Source organism: Miscanthus floridulus, chromosome 1 (assembly GCF_019320115.1).
Source record: "Miscanthus floridulus cultivar M001 chromosome 1, ASM1932011v1, whole genome shotgun sequence".
Taxonomy (NCBI): Eukaryota; Viridiplantae; Streptophyta; class Magnoliopsida; order Poales; family Poaceae; genus Miscanthus; species Miscanthus floridulus.
In genome coordinates this window covers 170,284,909-170,309,476 of record NC_089580.1, presented here as the reverse complement: position 1 = coordinate 170,309,476, position 24,568 = coordinate 170,284,909, and the positions used below count along the sequence as shown (strand labels likewise).

The following is a 24,568-nucleotide window of genomic DNA, read 5'->3' as shown; positions in this document are numbered from 1 at the left end:
GCTGATCGTGTGGAGGACCCGCAAGGACCGCATGTGGTACCCTGGTCTGTCACAAATGGATGTACGAGCTATGTGTCACACGCCAATCCTTGGTCTTGTATCTCTTCCTGCGGTCAAACCTGCAACAAAACGATATTAGTTGTACCAAACACACCTCTGAATTGTAGCATTGTTATTAATCGATAATGCATCCGTGCAATACTTGATTGGTGGAGTAAAGCGGTGGTGGGCAGCCTGTCATTCTTCTAAACTGTCTGCAAACCCGGATGGGCAAGTGAATCTCGACCACATGGAAGAAAATAAGAGGGACGTCGCAGCGATACTCGTGTGACTCGTCCCTAGTGACAGGACTCATATAGTCCTGGAGCTCCGGAGAATCCCAAGGACATCAAAACACCTGAAATTTCGTAATTGTGTTAGGTTGTGATATAGTATACATCGAAGAAAACACTGATACGATAGTATAGAGAGTGTAACCTGGTGCTGTGTCAGGACATCGAGACCGTTCGTATACTCCCTGTACCTGCGCCACGCATTCCCTCTAACTAACTGTGTTTCCGTCTAGATATACAGAGCTGTAGGGAGTGTATCATGCTCGTTCCATTGCTGCATTGAACACGATAATGAATTAGCAACAAATAATCTCATCATATCTAACTGCCTGAAAGAATATAATGAACCGAAGTACTTACCGGTAAACTATTATTAAGGGGTCTCCCAACGGGCAATCGTTTCCAACACCAAAACTGGAGTAGGTAGGAGCAACCCCCAAGGTTCGCATGTCCTGAGGTGCGACGGCAGGCAACGCATAGCTGTCGATACGTTCATGCTAGGACTGCGCTGCCCTAGCTGTACCCCACTATATTCTCCCATGGCTGACGAAGTATGTCAAGGAAGATCTAGCTGATGGTGTTGCCTGAGGCGTCTGGGAAGAGAAAGGCACCAAGAAAGTGCCAGAGCCACACTCGAGCGAACCTGTCGATCTGTGCCTCCTCAGCTTGTGGGTCCAAGTACTCAAAGCGCTCTGTGATCCAGGACAACGAAACATCAGAATTTTTTCTGTAATTGATCAAAGAAAATAAGACCCGATGTCAGCTGTAAAGCAATGCAAGTATTAAATAGGCTTGAATTACTTACTTATTTTTCTTGGAAGCACCGTCGTCCGGTGGAAGAAAACCAGTAAACTGAGCCACCAACTTCCTTCAGTGATCGTTGTTAACTATCCCTGTCACTGGAAGTCCCCCCAACCGAAGGCCTAAAATAGTCTTCACGTCCTGCAACGTCAAGGTCATCTCGCCACAAGGTATGTGGAACGTGTGGGTCTCAGGCCTCCACCTGTTATAAGAATAGAACGACTGTTAGTTGCCTCCAATTTGTTACAAGAAAGTTTACGTACAAAGAATGCACTCGCACCTATCTACAGCTGCAGTAAGTAGTGCTGGATCAAGGGGCGGAAGATTGTGGTTGACAACACGGATAAACTCGAGGAAACCGGCAGGCCGTATGTACGGCGTATAACGCTCGTCCCACTGATACGCCCTGGTGTGAGTGCGAGGCCTCAAAGGAGACAAGAACACCTCTGCGTCGTTGTCACTCAAGATGTGTGCTCGGTGCTGTTTGTCGTACTCCACCTCCAGAATAGGGTACAACGGGTGCTGCGTGGGAGGGGCCATCCTGTTACAAATTGATAAATAAAGCGTTAGAGTATTCAAATTAACAAAATTCAAGTTAACATTAGTAAGTTCACAAACAAATTCACTAACCTAACTAGCCTAAATCTCTAAACCCAAAATCCTAACTATACTAGATAATAAATACATAATCAATCCATATAAAACTTTGGTTCTAAAATTACAAGTAATCTCTCCGTCTCAAAATAAATACACATCTTGCTTCTCGAGTAGTCAAATATGTTTAAGTTTGATCAAAACTAAAAAAACGGTATCAATATTTCTATCTCCTAATAAGTTTATTACAAAAGTATACTTCATGCTTAATGTAATAGTACCTATTATGTATCATAAATATTAGTACGCTATTATATAAATTTGGTCAAAGACACTAATAGTAGATAAAAAAAATACTAACTATACTACATAATAATAAAAAAAATATGAAATCGAGAGGGAGGTACCTTAGGAGCGGGCGGCCTTGACGCGGCGGCGTTCGTGGCGCGGCCGGCTAGGGCACTGCGCGACGGGGGTGGCCGGGCGCGGCGTGGGCGAGCGGCCGAGGCCGGGCCGTGCGGGCGCGGGCGGGGCGAGGCTGGGCGGGCGCGTGCGGCCGCAGGCAGGGCGCTGGTGGCGGCTGGCGGCGTTCGGGCGGGCAGGGCAGAGGTGCGTGCGGGCGGGCGGGCTCGCGCGCGGTATATATCTGGTCCTACCGCGCCACAGATCAGGACGCGGCACTGCCGCGCCATGATCGGTGGCGCGGCAGGACCCGCCACGTCAGCGCCCCCCCGGTCGCCCCACGCCACGTCAGTCCTATGCCGCGCCACCATGCATGGCGCGGCACAGGCATTTGGCCGCGCCAGGACAATAGGCACGGCCAAAAATGTTAGTTTAAAAAAAACCGACAATGTTAAATTTAAAATTATATTAAAAAAAGGTTAAAATTAAAAAAAAATTCCGGAGGCCCAGGACGACTGGGAAGGGAGGCACATAACGCGCGCTCCGGAGGACTTGAGGGCACACCGCACACCACACACCACACCACACCAGCGAGAAAAGAACTCTCATCAGGCCGCAACCGCACCGCGCGCGGCACAACCAACGGGGAAGAGTAAGGCAGTGAGCTGTTCCGCCCGTCCGTCTGATGAGGAAGCTCTGCCCGAACCTCGAGCGCGATGACGCGCTGGACACGGTGCTGGAGGTGCCCATCCCCGAGGAGATGTTCTCCGGCGGCGGCCGCGGCGGTGGCTCCCGCGGGTCCAGGTTCGGCTGCACCGCGTGGATGCGGTCGCACGCCGCCGACCGATCCGGCGCGGGCGAGCCGTGCTCCATGAGCCGCGGGGAGCTGCAGCTCATGCTAGGCGTCATCGGCGCGCCGCTCATCCCGCTGCCCGTCTACCACGCCAAGCGGTCGCCCTGCTCCGTCCTCTGCGAGCAGCTCAAGGCCGATCCCATTGTACGTACGATTACGATCGCGACCGAACGATCGGCATTTCTCATCGGTTTATTGGTTGTTCCTGATGAAGCGCTGATCGGCTAATTAATTCATCCATCTATGTATGTACTCGTGCTGATTCCAGGAGTCATCGTCCGCCAAGTACATCGTGCAGCAGTACATAGCGGCGTCGGGCGGGGAGTGGGCGCTGAACAAGGTCAAGAGCATGTACGCGATGGGAAAGGTGCGGATGACGGCTGCGGAGCTCAACAGCAGCGACGCCGACGGCGGCGGCGGTGGAGGCACCGGAGGAAACGGGCACCGCGGCGGGAAGAAGGGCAGCAAGGGCTGCGGCGGCGAGATCGGCGGGTTCGTGCTGTGGCAGAAGAAGCCGGAGCTGTGGTGCCTGGAGCTCGTCGTGTCCGGCTGCAAGATCAGCGCCGGCAGCGACGGCAAGGTGGCGTGGCGCCAGACGCCGTGGCACCAGTCGCACGCCTCCCGCGGTCCCCCGCGCCCGCTCCGCCGTTCGCTTCAGGTGCGTAGCGTACGCCCCGCCCCCGCGCGTGATTTCGTGTACGTTTTCCAGCTAGCGCTGCACTGTTCACGCGCGCGTGTTCTCGAGTGCTTTCCATACGCGTACGCACGCATGCCGTAAGGCACACATAGCAATTAGCAACCTAGGACTTGTCGAATGTACGGTCGCGTAGCATTGCTAAAAACGTACTCATTTCAAACCCCCACCAGTAAAGCTTGTTCAACTCACAGCACAGTCAGATAAGGCGATCTGAATCTGATGTTGCTATTGCACCGGACCGGACGTACTGAGCAGAGCAACCCATTGCTAGAGGCTAGAGCTGCTGGACATTGCAACGGACATGATGCCACGGCACGTAGCATGTACACCTCCACTCCAGTCCCAGTGACAGGACAAACTCATCATCGCGTAGATAGATGCCTGTGTCAGGGCATGTCGATCTCCGCTGCATATACTGTCGGCAGGACAGAGCAGACAGATCGAACGCCCACGCGGACCAGAGATATCATGAGGCCTTTTCAGCACTCGCCGATCGCCGAAATAATATCACCGAGGCCGGAGCTGCGATCCGCAGCCGAGAGGAGGTCCAGGCCAGAGTCGGGGGATAAGGCCGAGTGGTTTCGCTCATCATGAGCTAAAGCTACTATGACCGTGAGATTTAGACGCCGGTCGGTACACTACAAATTAGACTCGAGACTCGTCATCATTGGCCGTGGCAACATCCTGTCGCCGCCCGGGAGCGGGAGGGGTCTGTAATTAGCGCAACAGCAGCTACGCGGAGGATACACACGCGTAGGCGCTTAGCGCGGGGCAGCGTGATTAGGGGTCGGCCTCGGCCGGCCGGCCCTGGTCCTTAGCAGCCCAACGTGCGGCCATGTGCGCGGGCGCTGCCGGACACATCACGTGGACCAGGGCCTGGTGAGACGAGACCCTCGCGCGCCACATCAATCGGTTGGTGGCGCACGGCCTGTCAGCAGAAGCCGGTCCACCTGACTCTCCCCGCTAATCGCGCTGCACCAACCTGATGGTAGTAAACAGCAACATCCGGGCCCAGTGAGAGAAAGAGAGTGGATGTAGTATAATCTCGTTCCTCCGCGTGCTCGGCCATTTGACCAGCGAGTCAACTACAACTTGTTTGCGTACCCGACACCACTCGCGTTTACTAATGCTGCTCGGTGTGTACATTGCATTCACGTTTGCACACATGTCACGAATTTTTTTACTACTGCATGCAATCCGAATGGACCGACACGGCACGCTGACCGATCGTTTACATGGTATTGACGTGCAGGGCCTGGATCCGCAGCTGACGGCGAGCCTGTTCGCGGACTCAGTGTGCATCGGCGAGCGGAGCATCGACGGCGAGGACTGCTTCGTGCTCAAGGTGGAGGCGGAGGCGTCCAGCCTGCGCGCGCGCAACAGCAGCAGCGTCGAGATCATCCGGCACACGGTGTGGGGCTACTTCAGCCAGCGCACGGGCCTGCTGGTGCAGCTGGAGGACTCGCACCTGCTGCAGATCAAGTCCAGCGGCGGCGTCGGTGGGAGCGTCTTCTGGGAGACCACCATGGAGTCCCGCCTCGGCGACTACCGCGCCGTCGACGGCGTGAACATCGCCCACGCCGGCCGCACCGCCGTCTCGCTTGTCAGGTTCGGTGACTGCCAAGACGGCAACACCAGGACGCGCATGGAGGAGACGTGGGACATCGAGGAGGTGGACTTCAACATCTGGGGCCTTTCCATGGACTGCTTCCTGCCGCCCAGCGATCTCAGGGAGGGCAAGGAGAGCCAGGACGTCGCCATCGTCAAAGGCGCCGACGCACGACCACCGCCGATAAGGATACCGGCGGTGACCGTGCGCGTCGGGCCCTCGCAGGTGGCTGCCGTGAACATGAACGACTCGGACTTGCTCATCGCGAGGTCATGACTACTCGTGACGTACGTACTTGCAGTGCTGAGCGAAGAGCACGTATATGTACGTGACACTTGTTACTATAAGATCATACTTGTCGTAAGATCTGTAAATATATTGCAGGTTGAGATTTCTTTCCCCCGCTTCGAGAGGTGTGGATTTACCTCAGCTAGAATTGAGGCCAGAAGTAGTGAGTAATCCGAAATAGATATTCCGCGTAGCTGTGTTGTAAATTCTAATGAACTAGTAGTCCCTGTAAATCTGAAAGAACATCCCAGTTCTGCCCAGTCACAATACTAGAGTACGTAATATTTTGTTTCTGCTCATATGCTTCAGCTATTCTTCTCTCTCTGATACAACTTTGAAGCCGCATCACAACTGTTGCAGTCCTGAAAGGCTTAATCTACTGGATGCATTCAGAAATGAGAGGCTTCAGACATCCAGAATATATAAGTTCAGCAGTTGCACAAATGCTGCTGCTGATGCAATGCAACAGACACTTTAAACAAGGGGGCAACAGATTGCAGGTTCATTCCAGCATATACAGAAGCAACTGATAAGAGAACATATAAAGGGTAACTAAGCACTGAGATGGGCCTTGCAGCCACATCATAGTACAGTAATACAACATCCACATCACAACATGTACAGGTAGCTACCTCTAAAGACTCTTGCACAGAGATTGTCACTTTGGATATGCATATTGCGTATAGACCTGAGGACCATGGTATATCAATCCCACCGGCACTACGCAACTGAAGAAAGAGGACACAGACATAGAAAAAACATACATTTAATCGCGATAAGCTAGGCTCGGCCTACAGGAGAAAGAGGTGGCCGGTGGGGCACATAGCTGGTCGGAGCTCTTCCTTGACTGGCTGCCATGGCCTTGAGCTCATGACCAGCAAGGAGATCATGCTCCTGCGCTGCTTGCGAACCAACTTGCATCCTGCTAGGGTACCTCCCATGGAGCATCACTATACACATTGCAAAGGCTTGAAGTAATGCAATGGATGAGCTGAATTCCACTGTATAAAGCCCCTCTTTGAAGGAAGTCATACTGAAGGCATTCCTATCTTCTCGCGATCGACCCTACAAATACAAGTTAGCATCAGTTTATTTGTTTGATAATAACACAGGTAAAATTCTGGACATAGGCGAAATATAGGGGGGGGGGGGGGGGGGGGGGGGGGGGGGGGGGGGGGAGAGAGAGAGAGAGAGAAGGGAAGAAAACTAGGGCAGACCTGAACTAGAAGCTCAAATCGCTGGCTGCCATCCTTTGCCTGGGTAGCCTGAATGGCATCATTTTCTTGGGCCGCATCAGTGAGGACACTCAGCATGCAACCTTCATCCCATCCACCACAGTCACAAGCTCCTCCTGACTTCCACCTCTCAATCAAAGGCAATGGCTGCCCAGATGTTGATGTGCCATGGAAGCCATCAGGAAGTACTGCAATAACATTGGCTGAAGCAGAATTAGCATTTCTCGTACTAGGCTGGAAGTTTCCCAGTGGGGGGCAACCACATCCAATTGGTGCTGAATTTCTTTGTCTGGTATTCTGTGAAGATGATTGATTCGAAGTTTCTGCTTCTTGCTGAGGAAGTGCAGTTATAAAAGCTGCAAGCTCTCCACTAACATGTGAATCACCTGATTCGTCAGACGATGGTAGAAATTCAGAACCAACCAACACAAATTCCCTGTGTACACGAACATCTGCTGTATGGTGGCATCTTGATTTTCGACGTGCAACCTTTATTTCCCCAACTATGCTAGATAAAAGGTTATGTTTCTTGTTCTTGCCCCCTGCCTTGATCCAAGCTCCACTTTTTTTCTTAGGTTCTTCAACAGTGAATACAGCATATGTGCTTTCCAGATCATCCTTTTCAGAGATGCCCTTCCTTCTAACAGTGGCTGCCAGGATATCCGAAACACCATAAGACAGCATGAATAAAGGCAAGCCATTCTTCCATGCTAGCTGCAGAAGTGCTTGCCTTGTTGTTGCTGAATCCTTGTCTTTCTGGATGTATCTTGCACTGTTTAATAGCACATGAGGAGGCTGATTCATATTTGGTTCGATCGGATAATTCGAATTGACTACCAAATCAACTGACCTTCGCTGCACATTCTGTGGCACTGATCCCCCCAAGTCCAGAGACTGTTTGGTGGTATTGACCGGAAGATGACACTTCGGAACAAATGAAGGGCGCACTGGACTAGAATGTCTTGGCTTTAATATTGGATCTAACATCCTCCTCAATGGGCTTCGCCTACCTTTGCTGTTGGGTGATGACCTGTCTCCTGTCTTATCGACAGGAGGAACTACATTGGGTTGTCGGGCATGTGGTGACTCCTTGAGGCTAGAGCTGCGGCTCACTCGATTCATCCCAGAACCTATATGGCGATCAGGCATCCTATCACTAAACTTTGCAGAATATCGGGGAGGATTCTCAGTGACATTCATGGCAGATTGGTTTCGGTTAGAATTCTTATTTACTTTTGCAGCTGTACCAACAAAATTATCTCCAGCCTCGGTGCTAGTGGTGCCAATCTCTTTAGCTGCTGAATCTATGATGGGAAGTGGACATGAATATGGGATTCGAGGAAATTCAAGGGATGGCTCAATATCCTCCAAGAAACAATCAGGTGTCCTACTGCCACTTCTAGCTGTGTCCATCAAAGCATCAGATATTAGTGACTCAAAATTTTCACCATTCAAGCCACTGCTCTGTTCAGGATCATTACACATGGAATCATTGTTATTTGATGTGAAGAAATGTTTCCCAATGTTATCGCTGTCTGTAAAAAGCCTACGAGAACAATGATGGACAACATCTTCAATCTTCCATCTAGTCTCTTCATCTTCAACCATTTCATGTCTTCCGCAACTTCTAGAGGAAGAACCTAGAGAGTCTGGGGCTAAAGAAACATTGCTGAGACCCAAGTCAACATAATTACGACCGTTCTCTGGATAGGGGATGTGTGTCATGACCTGGCAATAAGCTCAATACCGCAGAATTTGGGCTAGGCGAACATCTGGCCTTCCCATGGTGTTTATCTGCGAGCCTACTCTGCTGGGCTCTGATGGATGAATGATGATGGTCGCTCATTGGGGTAGATTGATTACTCTCAAGGGATCTGCTGCTGGGGCTTGCAGAAAAATGTGATGGAGATGAGAATGGTACAGACCTGCTAGTATTGGATGGCGATGCTCCATGGCTTCTAGTGAGCTCAAGCTTTTGTTGTTGAGACCAGTTAGCAAGAAGACCCCACTCCAGAACTCCAACATTCAGCGCCTTGTCTTGAAGATGGTCAGAAGTTTCTTTACGCTGTAAATATGAAGGAACATTTGACATATGTTTGACAAGTTCATCAACAGTAGTTGCCTTTCGACCAGGCCATGGTTTTGAGCCCTTCATGCATGCAGCCCTTTCCCCACCCCAAGACTCTCGCTGTCTTCGGAACTTATCATTCTTCACAACTCTAACTTTATCTTCAAATTTTCCATCTACATTTCCATTGACTGCTGTGACCATGTCCTTTGGCACGTGTACAATTTGGTCATGCTGTGAATTTCCCTTCTTTTGCCCATCACGACCTGATATGATCTTCACATTCCTTTCACTGCTAACCTGCCCTTTTGGTGGCATCTTTATGATGGGTGAACATATGAAGCACAAGTTCCAGGTATATCTCTGTGTATGGCCAAAACACAATTATCACTTGATTCAGTTCAGTATGCTGTGGTTCAAACAGAGATTCAGAAAACCGCACTTCCCAAAAACCTGAAAATGCAAAAGATAGGCCAAAAAAATATCAGATACAAAATTCCTACTAGGCTACTACACGTTCACTGCAATTAGTCAAAAGCCAGAAAGTAGAAGGCTTCCCTTAAAAAGTAAAGTAGCAGGCAGTAGAACTACTATTCAATACTGTATCATGTTAAATTAATTAAGAACTAAGAATGCACCATAGATTACATCATTCTGTCTCCCGAAAATCCTGTATGTATGGTTTATGCTGTTTCTACATGTCTGCAGTGACCAGGGGCTTGCCCACCGACAGCTTTTGGCACAATAATGTTCTAATGAGGATATGTCAATAAGCGTGCAAGATACAGAAAAATTAATAAAAGAAAGGCTCCCACTAATGATAAAAAAGACAGCCAAAAACTTTAAAGGACGGATTGATGCAAATATCCACACACTGCTGCAGACCGTGTGTTACTTCTGAAATAAAGAAAAGAATATGCAACTGCCAGGGGACCAGGCAGCCGCCAATAGGACGTAAGGAGTTGATAGATTGGTTTGATCGATTACGCCGCGTTCTTGCTGCGTTGCAGGTTGTGTGCAACCTCTTTGGGCGTCCAAGGCCCTGCTGGTGTGTTGGTCAGGGGTCATCCTCAACGTCAACATACTTTTTGGCGACTCCGCTGAGGACAGCGAAGCGAATCAAGAATCAATCTACTAGCAACATGGGAGGCAACGATGGTGCTGCCACCGACAAGGGTGACAAGACCAGCCCGTTCAATGAGGCTAACATGATCTTTCCTCAATCCATGGACGAGCTTCCAGATGAGTTGCGCCAGAAGCTTCAGGCCAAGCTCGATGCCGATGTCAAGGCTTTCTTGGAGAGCTGCACCAAGAATCGGCACGACAAGGTCACTCAGTTCCGTGAACCCTCCTACGGCGATGCTACCGCTTCCGAATCTTCAGGCGCCGAGGAGAAGGGCAACGGAAAAGCTAAGTATGACGAGGAGGTAAATACTGATGCTTATCCTACTCATGCCAATTTTGCTCAGATGTTGATAGATGAAAGAAAATTGCATAGTACTAACCTTCAACATCTTTCTAATCTACTTCAAGCACGTAGGGCAAGACAACTGATTGTGATCAATCGGGTGCCGTGCAGCAACCTCAATTCAGCATGCCTTTGAATTTTTATGAAAATCAAACCTGTCATGCTTCCGCTAGCCAATTTCAATCGGCCCCTTCGGCATCTGAAACCGATAAGGCCGGTCAACCTGGTGCTAGCACATCTACACGTACAGGTGTTGGTGCACAAAGTTCGGGTCGAGCTTTCCGAACCGATTATGGAGCATCTACAAATAGAGCTTCAGCGGGGCATAATGTTTTACCAAACCCACCAAAGTCACCTAGTCAAATTCCTACATTTAATGTTACTCCTAATGCTCCTACTACCGATTTTGATGATGCTTTGAATCGGTTTAAGGATGAATTGGCTAAAACTCTTAAGAGTACTTTAGGAGTGCAACTTAAATCTAGTAGGAACACTTATGAAAAGTCGTACCCTTCTACTTATGATTTCATGAAAGCACCTGATGGGTGGAGGGTACCTAACATGCTCCATGAAATCAACCATGGAGCATATTAGCATGTTTCTTGCACAATTGGGTGAAGCTAGTGCTTATGATTTTATGAAAGTTCGTAATTTTCCTTTATCTCTTACTGGCACAGCTTTTGCATGGTTTACTTCATTCCCATCTTGTTCTATTGGTTCTTGGGCTGAATTAGAAGAGAAATTTCATAATCACTTTTATAGCAGTGCTCATGAAACAAGATTGTCTCATCTTGCATCAGTTCGTCAAGGGCGTGATGAATCCGTCCATGATTTTTTCAAACGATTTAGAGAGATTAAGAACCGATGTTTCCATTTAAATATTCTGAAAGAGATTTAACTGATTTATGATTTGCTGGTTTACGTTCTAGTATTAGAGAAAAGCTTAAGCATTATGAGTTTCACAATGTTAATCAACTTATGCAAAAGGCCGTTTCAATTGAATCGCGCTTTAAAGAGTCTCGTGATGCTTATAAATCTCATCGTCAGAATGTGCATTTTGTTGGTGATTGTTCAGATGATTCTGATGATGATAATAAAGAATGTCTAGCCGCTGAAATTAAATGGCCAGCAGAGAATAAATTGGTTACTTGTCCTTCTCTCAAGCCGATTCATAAAAATCGGAATGAGGAAATGAAATTTACTTTTGATTTCTCTAAATGTGACCGAATCTTTGATGAATTGTTGAAATTCGGTTATATTAGAATCAATTATACATTACCTTCAGTTGATGAGTTAAAGAGAAGGGCTTATTGCAAATATCATAATTCTTTTTCTCATGCCACTAATGATTGCAATGTTTTTCGTCGGCAGGTCCAATCGGCCCTTAATGAGGGACGATTGAGTCTTACTGAAATGCAAGTTGACAAGACCCCTTTTCCCATGCACATGGTTGAAGCAGGGGCGCCGAAGATTTACTGCTTAAGTGCTTGGGATCAGATCAGGCAAGAGTGGCTATGGGAGAAGTCCAGAAGGCATCTGTGGTACGCATCAATCGGCCCCGAAGATGAAGTGGTTATTGCGTAAAGCCGGTTTCTATTGGCCTACTATGATGGCCGATTGTTTTCGCTACTACAAAGGTTGCAAAGAGTGCCAGAAGTTTAGAAATATTCAGCTTGTGCCTGCTGCTGTGCTTCATCCTATCATCAAACCATGGCCTTTTCGTAGTTGAGGGTTAGGCTTCATTGGCCAAATATATCCCCCATCTTCGAAGGGACACCTATTTGTGTTAGTTGCTACGGATTACTTTACTAAGTGGACCGAGAGAGTTCCTTTGAAGAATAATGACACACAAAGAAGTAATTGAGTTCATTACTGAGCATATTATTCATAGATTCGGCATCCCTCAAACATTAACTACAGATCAAGGGACATCATTTGTGTCTAAAGAGGTGAGGGAATTTACCGAATTATATAAGATCAAGTTACTCAATTCATCTCCATACTATGCTCAAGCCAATGGCCAAGCTGAGTTTAGTAATAAGACTTTGATCAAGCTCATCAAAAAGAAAATTGAGGAGAATCCAAGGAGATGGCATGAAGTTTTGTCTGAGGCTCTATGGGCACATCGCATTTCAAGACATGGTGCTACAAAGGTTACTCCTTTTGAGTTAGTATATTGTCAAGAGGCCGTGTTGCCTGTCGAAGTGAATTTGGATGCATACAGGCTTGCTAAACAAAATAATTTATCAGCTGTTGTGTATCATGATTTGATGATAGATAATATCGATGAGATGACTGATGTGAGATTAAAAGCTATCAAGGAAATAGAGAAAGATAAAGCTCGAGTTGCCAAAGCATACAACAAGAAAGTCAGGAGCAAATCCTTCCAAGTGGGAGAATTGATGTGGAAAACCATACTACCAATTGGATCGAAGAGCAATCAGTTTGGCAAGTGATCACCGAATTGGGAAGGTCCTTACAAAGTGGTCAAAGTTATATTTGGAAATTCATATGTGCTAGAGACATTGCAAGGTGAACGTCTCACGAGAGCATTCGAGCATTCAACGGGAGGTACTTGAAATGGTACTTTCTAAGTGTTTGGCAAGAATCCTAAGTGCTCTCCAAACAATGGCCGATATATGTATCACCCTTAGAAAAATTGGCCGATGTATACATCGCCCTTAGTAATAAGCAGCCGATGAGATGGGTATCGTCGTTGTTTGGTTTTGAATAAGTGTTTTCAGGTTCATTCATCATTCACCTGAAAATAGGGGGGCATATGTTGACAACAAAAAATGTTCATTTTGTGAAGTTGTCAAAATGTGAAATGGACTTCACCACTGTGTTCCTCTCGTCGAGACGGTCAAAAAACATATATGGAACGTCTAATTCGAAGTCCGGATGAAGAAGTTATGCCCTCAGAAAGATGCCTCGTTGTCGGGAGTTCCGACCCAAGTCGGGACTTCTGACTGTCGGAAGTTCCGACGGGTGTCGGGACTTCCGGGAAGCCTGAAGAAATCTGCTCGGGTGTCTGGGGTTATCCCTACGCCGGGAGTTCCGATAAAAGTCGGAAGTTCCGACTGTTGGGAGTTCCGACACAAGTCGGGACTACCGACATACCTGACAGAAAATCCTGTTCGGATCTGGCCTTTTGGATTCCGATCCGAACTATTCCAAACTCGTGGGAAACTTGGAAAACAAGGTTTGAAGAGGTTTCCTACTGGGATAAGACCACCCCTCTATATATATGAGAGGATCATGGCCGATTGAGTACCCATCTATCCAATCGTCAAACAAATCAATCTACTACCTCTACTCCAACCCTTTTATCCTCTTCTCCAACCCCCATGCTGTTCATCCTTTGATCCGACGACCAAGGATGGCGCCCTAGGCTTGCCGACCGACCTAGGGCAATCCGACGACGTCCTTGCCCTGACGGGGTCCCTCCCGGGCGAGAGGTTCGACGGTTTCTTTGCTAGTTTGCCTAAAAACTAGCCAGTTCTTCGTCACGTAAGCACGTTGGTTATCCTTTGGTGGTTTGCTTATAAACCTCTCCGCTCTTCACCACGAAAGAGTGACATCCTCGCTGTGTTCTTTGGTCCGTAGCGGCCCGGGTGTCCAAGGCCCTATTGATGTTTGATTCGGATCACTTCCGACGTCAACACACTTACTTCTGTCCTAATGCAATGTGACAACGAAACATCCTGATGACAAAAAAAACCCCGGAAGTTTTCCATATCTTGAGTTCTTGACTGGCTTGAAAAAAAATGGACCAACGATCCTATGTATAACATGGACTCTTACTGTGAGTGACACTGTAAAACTGCAGTTTGGAAACAGGAGCAAAGGCCCAAAATGCTTCTTAAATTGTATCAGGAGCTGGGTTGAAACAAAACCTTTTTCCCCCTTTCCTTTTGCAGATTAACCACAAATTGCATCAACAAATATTACTAGCTAGAGCACTAGAAACAAGGTAAGAAGACACATTGCAAGCCGCGGCACTAAACCCCTAACAGAAACCCCCTTCGGTCATCACTCTCTCTACCCCGAGTCCCCTAACGAATCGAATCAGCCCGCAGTACCCAGAAATCGAAACGAATGCATAAAACCGATGTAAGCACATACCAGTTTGTTCGAAGAAAATCGGCCACTCAAGTCACCAAATCATCAAGATCCAAGTTGGGGATCGCACCAACAGATCTGCCACTCCTGCAGCAACACCACCAAGAAAGATCAGCAATCGACCACAAGAAAACAATGTAAAATCGCCACTGCAACAAAATAAAGGATGCATCACCTGAGGGGAAGGGAGAGACGAAGCGAGAGCTCCCTGCAGTGACGGGTGAGATAGGGGGCAAGTGGACTGGATAGAGACCTGCGGCGGATTGGTATAGGATGGGGGTTGGAGGTGCGGTGGTAGTAGGAGAAGGAGCCGCAGTGCTACACTGCCTACTGGCTACTGCTACTCCCTATCCCCCTCCCCTCCTATAGGCAATATAGGTTGGGCGACCAGGTAGGCGGCCAGTGCCGGCGCGGCGCGCGCTTGGGGTGCTGGTGCGCCCCGCATGCTCGCTGCTGGCGTGCTTCTTCCCTCGACCCCTTCCCGGTTTCACTCGACGTTTCTACTTGTACTGCCACGGTGCCACCCTTGTGATTCGGAGGTGTGGTGTGGGGGGGCTGCGGGGTAATGGAGAAAAACACGAAACTGAAGCTGTTTCGTTGTCGGCGTCGGCGTCGGGATCACGAGGGGGAGGGGGCGATTGGATGGGACGGACAGGACGATGGATCGGATCTTAAGCGGTGGGAACGGTGAGAGGGAGGAGGGGGGCCTCACTGCCTCAGCGCCTCATCAGCGGTAAAAAGAAAAGCGCGGGGGCGGACGGGCAGGCGGGTGGTTGGGGCGCTGGGCCGCTGGGGAGGGGCCCGGGGTGGCTTTGTCGCAGCGGTGCGGCGGGCGTGAGGGTTGCGTGCGCCAGGGTGAGATCAGCAGCGGCTGCCCTGGAACGACGCCCGGCGCACAACGGACGGCGACTTTCTTCTATCTATTCCCACGGCAGGCGGCATCCCATCCATCCATTCGGGGGCGTCCGGCCGGTTTCATTATTGGTGAATGGTCCTATAAAAAAAATGGTGTGCCTGGGTTCCATGCGTAACACCCTCGTCAATGGCGGAGCTAACCCCCACCCCCACACACACACTGCTGAAAATTTTTAACGCCTATATAGTTGGGTGTAATTAACCTCATGTTGTTTGTTTTTACTAATTTATACATACATATATGGGCTTCCATTATTTTATTTGAGCCATCTAGGTAGTGTGGTGGACTCCACGTATGCCTTCTCCGAAGGCCTCCTTGCCCTGCATGGATTGCCGGCCTCCGCATCCATTGAGCTTTATTTTTTTCTTCTCCTGTTCCAATTGGCCCACCGTGCCTTCACCTTGACTACGCCCTTGGTGCCGTCGTTCCCGGGCGGTGCGGCGACCTCTAGCCTCGCACGCGACGTCGGCGCTGCGGTGCGGCGGCCTCTAGCCTCGCACGCGACGCCGGCGCTGCGGTGGTTGCCTTTGTCGGCTACGAGGATTGCCTTCGCCGTCTCCGCCGCCACTGGAGACGGTGCGTCCGTCCACCTGCTTCATGCTCTTCCTGCTCTGTCTCCCAAGGCTCGCCTGAACATCGACGTCCACGGTGCGTCGGTGCCCCCTTCTTCGTTATTCCTCTGTAAGCTTACCGCTCTGTTATTTTCCTCTTGCATTTTGGCCATCTTCCTATGCTTGGATTTCCATCCGCCCAGATTTTTCTGCTGTGGTTGTTGTGTTCCAGATCTTTTCTATGCTCTTCTCGTGGTACCGGCAACTTCTCGTGGTACTCTATAGAAGCTACAAATATTTTTGTATGTTCTAATTTGGAGTATTTGAAAATTATTTTTCTAAAGGATAATAATGGTACTCAGAAAGAGGACACTAGATTCTTTTTACAAGAAGAACGTTGGTGTTATTTGTTCTGAGGAAGAGACACCTGAAGATGAAATTGCTAATTGGCTTGCTGCACAACAAGAAGAAGATGAAAAAGATGAAGAGGTAGCAGAGGAGACTCCAAGGCAAACAACAGCTAAAGTTCAGAGAGTTAATTATGAAGGTACTAGTGTTTTAATGGTAGAGCGTGATCCAGGCCTGCGTTGTCAAATTTGGGATCATCCTCCAGATGAACAAGACCAAGTTATTATAGCACATATGAAGCACGGTCCGTACCAATTTATTAAAGATGTGTACCCTCCTTCAGGTTCGAAGAAACATCCACGCAGATTTCAGTCTAATTGGTTCAAATCTTTTCCTTGGTTAGAGTATTCACCTACACTTATTGATAATTTCTATGATATGAAGACACGCAGAGTAAGACTAAAATGAAAAAGGTTAGTTTCTATGAATACTTTTGCTTGCAGTAACTTTTATGTAATGAAAAATATGAAACCATGACTTTATATGAGATATATTCGGTAAAGTATATCCAATCTTCATCTTCCCTGGGAGTTCAATTATAGCAATCTATTAATTAAACTTGGCTGACCCACCTGTCTAAAAATCCTGGCTCCATCACTGACCCTCGTGTTAAGCCCTAAACAAATTACTAAACCATGTCATAAGCATCATATTTACGTGATAATACATGTGATGGAATGAATAGATGAAGTATTGCAACCTAAAATGATCAATAAAAATGCTAAATAAGAAGCTATTCCATAACTCATGCAATTATCAAGTAGGGTTTTAAACCAAATTTTATGTAACAAAATACTACAGAACATGCGTGTGATGCTTAAATAAAGTTTGAAGTACAAACTTTATAGATGACAATGAAATATTTGTTGTGAAAAAATAACATTGGTAGCTAACATTTCTAATAGCCTAAAAATAGAACTTGAAATCAAATTCGGCTCAGGACCTAGAAAAATTCGTGTCCAATAACAGTATAGCAATGCTATGTTGGTGAATTAATTCTAGAAAATTTAGCTAAAGGTTAGTGCTATGTTTTTGCTCCTTATGGTAGCCTGATATACCTCCTTCAGCATGGTCAAGGTGGTTTAGCCGCAACCGAGTTAGATTAGTGGTGAGAGACGCTTTAAAATCTGTGCACGAACATAATCTCGGGCTGCCTGGCCTGTGTGCACGGTCACCACGCGCGGCCGCTCTGCGTCGCCGTGTCGTGCTCGCTCGTGCTGGCTAGCTGAGGCCGACTTGGCTCGGCCGCGGCTTGGCTATGGTCTGGCTGTGGCTAGCCGCTGCGCCTGCCGCTAGCCGCCAGCCCAGCCAGCTGCTGGCCACTGTCGCTCTACCGATCTGCTACCCTACCCGCTGCCGCACTGTTGCTGTGCTGTTGGCCTCCCTATGTCGCTGCAACCTTCCCCGACAAGTCATGTCACCCGCACTGACGCTTAGCGTAGCCGCTCGGGTCAGAGATGGTGACCGGCCCGTTAGGTGGGCCGGTGTCGGTCCCAGGTGGCCGACGCGGCCGCGCCGTGTCACCGCCGCGGCGCCGCCATGTGCTGAGTCGCCGAGGGTGCACGTGGGGGAATTCCAGGAAAGTCAGAGGGTTAAGTGAGAAGATTTGAGAGAGGGAGAAATAGTATTGGGGCTTAGGTGTGATTCGGAAGAAAATTGAGGACTCTTTTGCAAAAACTCTAGCGTGTGGGCTTCCCCACCGTGGGCCGGCCTCACGTGGGCCATGGAAGCGGGCCGCTGCACGCGCGTCGCGTCTCGTGGGCCGCGTGTGTGGGCCGCGCGGGAGATTTGTTTTTCTTTTATTTAGGAATTTGTGAATGCTTTTCTAATTTAATTCTAAGCCGATCTTTGGTAATTAATATAAATTCGTGTATGTGTCCAAAAATTGCGAAACAATTTTTGTTAGGTTCCTAAAATTGTGATCTATTTGTTGGTGTATTTAGTTCATATTTATATATGTTGACACTAGGAGATATTAAATTATTTGAAAGTGCTCATAATATTAAGTTAATTATTGTAGGAATTATGTGGTGAATTGATGATAGTTTTGATCCTAAAATTTTTACAGCAGTTTCATTGTATTATTATGTGCTCACTGTAATTTTTATAGCTTTAGAATAGACTAAGCATTATGGTAGTTAAATGCTCCTTGTTTTAATATACATTAATCACTAGTAGAAATAAAGATATATCCTTAAATTGTCAAGCTAAGGGTTTGTTAGTTGAACCCAATACTTTGCTTGATGAAAATGATAGTGAGCTTAGTATCTTAGTCATTAGAGCTATCTTAATAGCTTAGTATGCGTATTCTTATCTTAAGAGTTGTTGTTGCCTGAATGCTAAGTGTTGCATCATCATCGCATGCATGTAGAGAACGAGTTGACGGAGATCGTGACCACCAGCTAAGTGTTGCATCATCATCGCATGCATGTAGAGAACTCAGCTGACACCGCGTCTGCCCAAGGCAAGCCCCGATGCATAATCTCTATTTTATAATTCACCATATATATATATATATATATATATATATATATATGTATTGTGCATCAACGTTGTAGGAATTTTATGGAAACCACATGCATAGATATACCTGTCCTAAGAGTCTTACTAGTGCAGGATCGAGTATATGCTATGCTTAGGTCATCGGTAGCGTGAGTAACATGTTGTTGCTCACAATAGAGGATTATTATTACTCTCATAATAAAATGATGAAAGGAAAAATGGAGACCGGGTAGGGATATGGTATGGGTATTGGTGGGTGTAACAAGTTATGTTCTGTGGCCAACGGGGCTTAGCTTGGTTACATTGTTTTCCCTGTTCGTGACGATTAAGGACTGTCCGTTGCTGTGGGTGGTAGTCAGGTCACAGACTTATTATCCTGAGCACATACTTGCTTATGGGAGTGGGAAGGCTCGTTACGCTATTTTCGTGAGACGGTATGACTTGGCTATGGTCTAGCACTGCACCGTAGTAAGAACTAGAAGATGAAAGATTGTGAAATGGTTTTGATTGTTTATCTCTTGTTTGAAAGTAGAACAGGTGCTTATCTAGAATGGTTAGCTATGGAAGTAATCATGACTGCTAATAAAACTTGACTATAAGGATGAACTATTACTAATGCTTTCCGCAAACAAAAAGAAAACAACAAACCCATATTGCCTATCATATTCTTGAGAGTCGGGAAACTATTTCCACTAGTCGGGTAAGTCTTGCGAGTACATTATGTACTTAGGGTTTACTTTACCCCTGTTGCACGTGCAGCTTGAGAAGCAGCTCTTGTGTGGAGGATTTTTCTGGTAGGCACAGACGGATCCTTATATCGTTTCCGCTAGATGTTTATTTTCATTCTGCTGTTTAATTATCGCACTCTGAACTCTGGTATTGTAATAAATAATTTTCAAGAACTCTTGTTGTATGAAATCGATTAAGTATTGTAAGCTCGTACTTATTATTAGATTCTAGATATAAAACGTGGATTGTTTCGAGTTCTTCCTTTGGGGTGTGCTCGACGAAACTGTCCGATGTAGCTCACTTTTAAGGGGCTTAGTGTCTAGTGGAAGACGAGCGCCTCTGAAAGCGTGTTATTTTGGACGGTTTTGCTATAGATGGTATCAGAGCCAATAATGAGTCTATAAGTTTAAAAACTCTTTTCAAAAACCTAAAATTTTACCAATAAAAGATTTGTGAAAAATAGGATAGCGATAAATTTATGTAAGTAAGTATAAGCCCTAGCAATATGGTTTATCTAAGATAGTGGCACTGGTTTATCTAATCAATCTTCTATAGGTACACTCACTAACGCTGCATAAGAATCGTTTAGCGTACGGGAAGTGAGTGTGCGATGTGCCAAAAATTATTTACGAATGTCGCTATATTCTGGCTTGAGTGAACGAATAGGTCGATCCATGCATCATGAAAAGAGAATCTTGCTTAAACTAAACTCCTCCCAATGTATAATTTTTTGTAGTAAATTGGTAGGATAATAAATAAAGAGAAATACTTTAAATCTTAAGGAAAAGTTCTGGCTTATGACCATTTATTGGGCCTTATCATCTCTCTAGCCATTTGTTTCTAAGAATGGAGGCCTGGTCCCTAACGGTGGGTTCCTATCTATTTATAGATAAACCTGAGGTCTGATCATGGGAGCACCAGTGCTGGGACAGGTCGTGGTCTTGGTGAAGACCAAGGCAAAAATGGTTGTGGCGATGATCATGGCAATGCCAACGGGGAGAGCCATGAGGCCCCACTCCTTGGCCCTCCACCTCCACCACCACCACTACCTCTGATGACCTATGCTGAGATGATGGCTGCTCGTCGTGAGTCAACCCGTGCCCTAGAGATGCTGGCACAAGCTATTGGTGGCTTCGCCCGTGGAGGCCCCGGTGTCAATGGTGGGAACGGGGGTGGTGCCCGTGGTCTCAAGAGGCCCTGCTCCTATCTAGATTTCTTGGGGACACACCCGCCCATGTTCATGCCGATTGTTGAGCCTCTGGATGCAGAGCATTGGCTTCGTATTCTAGAGCAGAAGTTTTAGCTACTCAATGTGACTGACAAGCAGAAGGTGTGTTTTGCTGCACAGCAGCTTCTAGGATCTGCTAGTGCTTGGTGGGACACTTTCAACGCCATGCAGCCTATGGACCACCATGTGACTTGCTGAGAGTTTACCACTGCTTTCCGTCGGTACTATATTCCTACTAGTTTGTTGAACAGGAAGTTGTCTGAGTTTCTGAAGCTGAAGCAAGAAAACATGATTGTGATGGAGTATGTGAATAAGTTCAACCATCTTGCATAGTATGATGGGTTTTATGTGGATACTGATGAGAAGAAGATGGATCATTTCAATCACGATCTCTCTTGCATCTTGCAAGAGAAGCTATATACAGGGGGTTATCAGACCTTTGGTGCTTTGATGAATGCTGCTATTACTATGGAGGGACTTCAACATGACTCTAAGGCTGAGTGGAAGCAGAAGAGGGTGATCACTAGGTCTTCTAGTCACTCATAGTCTTAGAAGGTACAGGTTGTGAGGAGGGTGTCCTATCACTCTCCGGGTGAACAGTCATTTCGCCAGACTCAGCAGACTCACCAGGCACCTCCCACTCAGTACTGTGCACCTACTCAGTAGGTGCAGTAGCCTTAGGGACAACAGGTTCTGCCTCATCAAGGACAAGGGAACAAGCCGGGTGCTTGTTTCAAGTGTGGTAAGGAAGGTCACTACGCCCGAGAGTGCCCTCAAAATCAGCCTCCTCAATCTTCACAGCCTTCAGTCAACTCTCATTTGGTTAAGAGGACTATCATCAGGAAGAAGGTGCCCATGAACCGCTTGAGATAGGTTAACTTCACTGAAGCTGAGGAGACCCCGTAGGGAGAGCCTATGATGGCTGATATGTTCACCATTGATTCCCACCCAGCATATATATTATTTGATTCTGGTGCATCATATTCATTCATGAGTATGGGGTTTGCACAAAGGTACAATATATCTACTATAGCTATTCCTATTGCCTATAGAATCAGAACCCCAGGTGCGTAGTTGTGCGTTAAAACTCACACGGACACAGTGAGACTAGTGCTAGCAACTCACTCTTATCATCTCTAGTTTATGGTGCTGCCTGGTCAAGTCATAGATACAATTCTAGGAATGAACTGGTTGAGAAACTATGAGTAGTCTTGAACATTAGGCAAAGAATTGTTGAGTTGAAACTTCCTTCTTCTAAGAATAGAATGTCTCTCCTTATGTCTTTAGTTTCCACCCTACCAGTTGTTGCTCATGCTGAAGGCTTCTTCTAACCTTGCTTCTATTCCTATGGTCTGTGAGTTTCTGGATGTCTTTCCCGAGGATCTACTTGGGTTACCACCAGATCGGGATGTGGAGTTTTTCATTGAGTTAGAACCTAGAACTGGTCCTATTTCATGGCGTCCTTACCGCATGGCTCCAAAGGAACTAGCTGAGATGAAGAAATAGTTAGAAGAATTGTTGGAGAAGGGATTCATCCATCCAAGTTCTTCACCATGGGGTTGTCCAGCTATTTTTGTGAAGAAGGACAATAGTCTTCAGATGTGTGTGGATTATCGTCCTCTCAACGTGGTAACAATTAAGAACAAGTATCCTTTACCTCATATTGATACTTTGTTCGATTAGTTGGCTGGTGCAAAAGTGTTTTCGAAGATTGATCTTCATTCTAGATATCACAAAATTAAGATCCGACCACAAGATATACCAAAGATAACTTTCTCTACTAGGTATGGACTCTATGAATACCTAGTCACGTCTTTTGGTCTTACAAATGCTCCTACATTCTTCATGTATCTTATGAATTCAGTCTTCATGCCGGAGTTAGACAAGTTTGTGGTGGTGTTCAATGATGACATATTGATATATTCTAAGAACAATGAAGAGCATGCACAACATCTTCAGATAGTCTTGACCTAATTGCGGGAATACAAGTTGTATGCCAAATTCAGCAAGTGTGAGTTTTGGTTGGATCGAGTGTAGTTTTTGGGAAATGTCCTAACACCTAAAGGCATCTCTATGGATCCTGGCAAGGTGCAGGATGTATTAAATTGGAAATCTCTAAAGTCAGTGCATCAAATTTGTTAGTTCCTTGGTCTTGCTGGTTATTATCGGTGCTTCATCCCTGAGTTCTCTAAACTAGCTCAACCAATGACCAAGCTGCTCCAGAAGGATGTCAAGTTTGTATGGAGTCCGGCTTATGAAAAAGCTTTCCAAGCCCTAAAGATTTTTCTTACCTCTACCCCTATTCTTGCCCAACCAGATATTAATAGGTCGTTTGATGTGTATTGTGATGCCTCTAGGACTGAATTGGAATGTGTGCTTATGCAAGGCGGACGTGTGATCACTTATGCTTCATGTCGGCTAAAAAAGCATGAGTTGAATTATCCCACCCATGATTTAGAGCTGACTATAGTTGTGTAGGCTCTAAAAATTTAGAGACATTACCTGTTGTGAAATAAAGTGCATATCTACATAGATCACAAGAGTCTTAAATATATTTTCACTCAATCCGAGCTGAACATGAGACAACGGAGGTGGCTTGAGTTAATCAAAGATTATAACTTAGAAGTTCATTACCACCCTAGAAAAGCTAATGTGGTAGTTGATGCCATAAGTCAGAAGTCGCATCAAGTTGATGAAGAATCTTTGTCCCTCACCCATTCTGAAGTGTTAGCCCATATTGCTCTAGTCTCGGATTTACTTGAGCAAATTATTATAGAGCAAAGATAAAATGCTTCAAAAATTCCTCATATCAAGAAGTTAATTGTCGAAGGATGTGGTCCTCATTTCAGTATTGATGATCAAGATGTGGGGAAGTTCAAGAACCGGTTGGTGGTTCCCTCAAGTGATGAGCTTAGGAGAAAAATTTTGGATGAAGCCCACGACTCTAAATTATCCATTCATCCGAGAAGTAACAAAGATGTATCCTGATTTGCGTCACTTGTATTGGTGGCCAAATATGAAATATGATATTACCAAATACATTTTAGAATGTGACATTTGTGGAATGGTTAAGGCGGACCATATGCATACGCCTAGATTTCTATAGCCCTTGTCTATCCCTATTTGGAAATGAGAGGATACTTCCATGGACTTTGTTATGGGTTTGCCCCGCATGACAAAGGGGTATGACTCTATTTGGGTCATTGTGGATCGCCTCACTAAGTCCGCTCATTTCGCCCTAGTGGATACAAGTTATTCAGCCAAGAAGTATGCCAAGTTGTATTTTGATCGGGTTGTGACCCTACATGGAGTTCCTCTTATCATCATTTCTGATAGAGGGTTAGTCTTTGTCTCTCGTTTCTATGAGCAACTCTAGAAGTGTCTTGGTACTCGTCTCTTCAGAAGTTTAGCTTATCACCCTCAAACTAACAGTCAGACAGAAAGGGTCAATTAAGTACTTGAAGACATGTTGAGAGCTTGTGCCATTTCTTACCTAGAAAAATGGGACGAATGCTTGACTTTAGCTGAGTTTTCCTATAACAATAGCTATCAATAGAGCATTTGAATGGCACCTTTTGAGGCTTTGTATGGCAAGAAATGTAGGACACCTCTTAACTGGGTTGAAGTGGGTGACCATGGTTACTTTGGACCTGATTTCATAAAGGAATCAAGAGAGCAGGTCAGTGTTATTCAGAGTCGTTTGAAAGCGGCTCAGAACCGGCAGAAAGCTTATGCGAACAAGAGGAAAAGGCCCTTATAGTTTGA

General features: G+C 46.6%; 1 protein-coding gene and 2 pseudogenes across 1 annotated transcript; 2 read left to right on the top strand and 1 right to left on the bottom strand.

The window, feature by feature from the left end:
- Positions 1–2,691: 2,691 nt before the first annotated feature.
- LOC136548003 (uncharacterized) lies at positions 2,692–5,683 on the top strand. The gene is made up of 3 exons (XM_066539669.1): positions 2,692–3,126; positions 3,251–3,640; positions 4,932–5,683. Exons 1-3 carry the CDS (start codon positions 2,815–2,817, stop codon positions 5,562–5,564), a joined length of 1,335 nt encoding a protein of 444 aa, XP_066395766.1. The 5' UTR covers positions 2,692–2,814; the 3' UTR covers positions 5,565–5,683.
- Positions 5,684–6,062: 379 nt separating this feature from the next.
- Positions 6,063–15,238, bottom strand: LOC136547992 (uncharacterized; annotated as a pseudogene).
- On the top strand, positions 10,022–12,926 carry LOC136467075 (uncharacterized; annotated as a pseudogene).
- Positions 15,239–24,568: the final 9,330 nt, after the last annotated feature.

Coding starts and splice junctions, on each gene's coding strand:
- LOC136548003 (XM_066539669.1), top strand. CDS start 2,815: ATGAGGAAGCTCTGCCCGAACCTCGAGCGCGATGACGCGCTGGACACG. Junction 3,127..3,250: donor AGCTCAAGGCCGATCCCATT/GTACGTACGATT, acceptor TGCTGATTCCAG/GAGTCATCGTCCGCCAAGTA. Junction 3,641..4,931: donor CGCTCCGCCGTTCGCTTCAG/GTGCGTAGCGTA, acceptor ATTGACGTGCAG/GGCCTGGATCCGCAGCTGAC.